Raw genomic sequence first — 3,162 nt, 5'->3', positions numbered from 1 at the left:
AGTGATGTTACTGTGGTATAACTATACCTTCTTTTGATGAAAGGGTATGTTACTGTGGTATAACTATACCTTCTTTTGATGAAAGGGTATGTTACTGTGGTATAACTATACCTTCTTTTGATGAAAGTGTATGTTACTGTGGTATAATTATATCTCACGTAGTGACAGTGTATGTTTTATTTTGTTCTTTGGTAATATTCTCTATCTTTATGCTTTGACCCAATAAGGGCCAATGTCCAAATTTTAGGACACAAGTTTAATTTATTATAAATTTAAAAACTTCTGGGTGAATTGTTTCAAACTTTTAAGATTATGCATTGTTCTACATAAAATTGAAATTTAATCATAGTTTTTGTCAACCACTGTACACTTAGGTTTGTTGATATTTGCACAATTGATTTGATGTCACTGTTTTTTTCTCAGCTCCCTGTTTGCTTTCTTAGATTGCTCCCAAAATATATTTGTTTATTAGATAGTTTTTTCATGTTTATATGACATTTCTAAAGCTAAAGGCAACAAAACAAAATTAAAAATTCTCAACAAAATAGTTCTGGTCCTTAATAGTTTAACTATTCATTTGTAAACTTTATGTTGATGTGAGACGAGTCTTAAAGTAATATAATAAGCAATGTAAACACTTACGTTTCAGCTCCAACTCCCCATGCTTGTGACAGTGACAGAAGCTGTCCAGATCCTCATGTGTGCAGGCCAGATAAAAGTGGTATAAGACATTGTATCAGTAAGTATACCTTACATCTTTTTATGGGGAATCTCCATATCAGGCCGTATATAACTAATACAGATCCCAATAATAAAGTATTTAATAATTTTGCTACCACTACAACGAGTTTTGTAGTTATTTAAACCTAACGAGTTAAACATGTTTTAATGTCTGAAATGGAAAGGTTTTCTTACGTAGTTTCGTTTAAAAACTTTAAGATAATTTTCTTGTTTCTTATTAACATGGAATTGTTTACCTGTTACTAGATTTTAATATTGACACATGCGTGAAAAAATACCATTTTCTACGTTTCTCTGTTCATATTATTTCTAAAACAAACAAAAATAGACATCTTATTCTTACTTTTCTTCAATCTAGGCGTGTGTATTGATGTAAAGTGTGCAACTAAAGCCCAGTGTATAGGGCAAGGTCATCAAGCATTTTGTGAATGTCTCCCTGGGTTCATTGGTAATCCATTTGACTTTGTCAGAGGATGTTATCGTAAGTATTAATCCTACACTGCCTTTATGGCTAATTACACATTGTTGTATAAAATTTTAAAAACTTCAGTCACATGATAAGTAACATCAGATCAAATCTGCATTAAGAAATCACATACAGACATATCAGTAACGTAATTTACTGATCTTTAGCTTTTCATAAGCAAAGAATATTAGAAAAGTGTTTACATTGGAAATACTTCTAAATAATTGATTTTGTTGCACTCTCTTGTGGGGGGGGGGGTTAAAATCGGTTGTACATCAGGTATGTCACAAGAATCCTGATTTGTCCTTCACGTAGCTTTATAACAATAGTAAGTCTAATGTTGATTTTCTGTATTTACCGTTTTGAAAGACAAGTCTAATGTTGATTTTCTGTATTTACCGTTTGGAAAGACAAGTCTAATGTTGATTTTCTGTATTTACTGTTTTGTAAGACAAGTGTAATGTTGATTTTCTGTATTTACTGTTTTGAAAGACAAGTCTAATGTTGATTTTCTGTATTTACTGTTTTGAAAGACAAGTCTAATGTTGATTTTCTGTATTTACTGTTTTGTAAGACAAGTCTAATGTTGATTTTCTATTTTCTGCATAATTTCAGTCAGCTAAAAAATTAATATATTACTTGTAAAGATTAGTTCTCTGGTTTAAAAAAAATCTGTTGTACATTTTTGGACAATGCTTTAAAGTTTTTGATAATGGGAACATTTCTCTCTACGTAGCTCCGCCTCAAGACAAATGCCGAAGTAATAATGAATGTTCCAGCAATACAGTTTGCCAGCTTCTACCTAGTGGCATCAAAGATTGTATTGGTGAGAAAATAAACTTAGAATTATAAATTAATGCCTTTAGTGATTAGTTCCTATTGAAAATATCTTCATTAGTATTAAAAAAAAAACAATTTTTTTTATGTAACTTGCATATTTTTACAACCTTTTTATTATGTTCTTAAAGAGCCGTCCTAATTGAAAATTGTTTATAAATAATTAGAATTATTTAAAGCATTTTAATAAAACTAGCTCCAATAAATAGAAGAAACAACTGGATAGATGATATCGACTTTGTGGCATAAATCTGTTTTTGATTAAAAAACTACTTTCTAATTTCCATTGTGTTGTGTGTTGTTAAATTTGCGTTTTAACAAAGTTGGTATAAAAAAATTATCATTCATATCGATTCTATACTCTATATTGCTTGAAAATGAAATGCTTTTCTGATGAATTTCAGATGTTTGTATTGGATTCCGTTGTGGACTTAATGCTGAGTGTTTTGGTAAGCTTCATCAACCAGTTTGTGAATGTTTGCCAGGTTTCCTTGGTAACCCCCAGGACCACCAACGTGGATGTCAGCGTAAGAATAGTTTTTGTTTTAGAAGTTTGTTTTGGGGTTTTATTAGGACTGTGAAGAATAGTTAGTTTACTGAGTTAATTAAACAGTTTGAAAATTGACTTTTAGATGTAGTTTAAGTTGATGTTCTTATACAAAAATATTTGGAGCTAAAGTAGAAAGAGGTGAAAAATTGTGTTAACCCTTATCATTAGGTTACTATTATCATGTTTAATAGCATGTTTATTGCATTAAGACAGAAGTAATGGTGTTTAGATAACTTGAAAGAAGACAAAGAAGCTCTTCTTTAAATGATAAAACTTTGTTCTTTCCATCTTTAGCTCCTTCTCCAAACGTTTGTGAAGATGACAGTGGATGTATAGGATACAAGTTGTGTCGTCCTGATGACAATGGAATCAAGAACTGTTTTGGTAGGGAGCTTTATTTGTGTTTAGGAACAAAGAACTTAGAATGTGTAAACTGAAAATGTTTTCTCTCTACTTTACACCAAATAATGGACTGTTTGCACCATTTCTCTGTTAACTAAAGGTATTTTCTCTCTACTTTACACCAAATAAAGGACTCTTTGCACCATTTCTCTGTTAACTGAAAATG

The 3,162-nt window shown here is 30.7% G+C and overlaps 1 protein-coding gene across 1 annotated transcript in view; it reads left to right on the top strand.

Moving 5' to 3' along the window:
• Window positions 1-3,162, top strand: part of LOC111089022 (neurogenic locus notch homolog protein 2-like) — a gene marked incomplete at its 5' end in the record, with an annotated part of 37,398 nt that overhangs the window by 7,199 nt on the left and 27,037 nt on the right. The window contains 5 exons of the mRNA XM_022400641.1: window positions 650-739; window positions 1,100-1,222; window positions 1,944-2,033; window positions 2,449-2,571; window positions 2,889-2,978. Coding sequence (XP_022256349.1) covers window positions 650-739; window positions 1,100-1,222; window positions 1,944-2,033; window positions 2,449-2,571; window positions 2,889-2,978 — 516 coding nt within the window. The remainder of the gene's footprint in view (window positions 1-649; window positions 740-1,099; window positions 1,223-1,943; window positions 2,034-2,448; window positions 2,572-2,888; window positions 2,979-3,162) is intronic.

This window comes from Limulus polyphemus, unplaced genomic scaffold (assembly GCF_000517525.1).
Source record: "Limulus polyphemus unplaced genomic scaffold, Limulus_polyphemus-2.1.2 Scaffold5034, whole genome shotgun sequence".
NCBI lineage: Eukaryota > Metazoa > Arthropoda > Merostomata > Xiphosura > Limulidae > Limulus > Limulus polyphemus.
The sequence above is the reverse complement of the archived record's forward strand: the minus strand, read 5'-3'. Positions and strand labels throughout refer to the sequence as shown.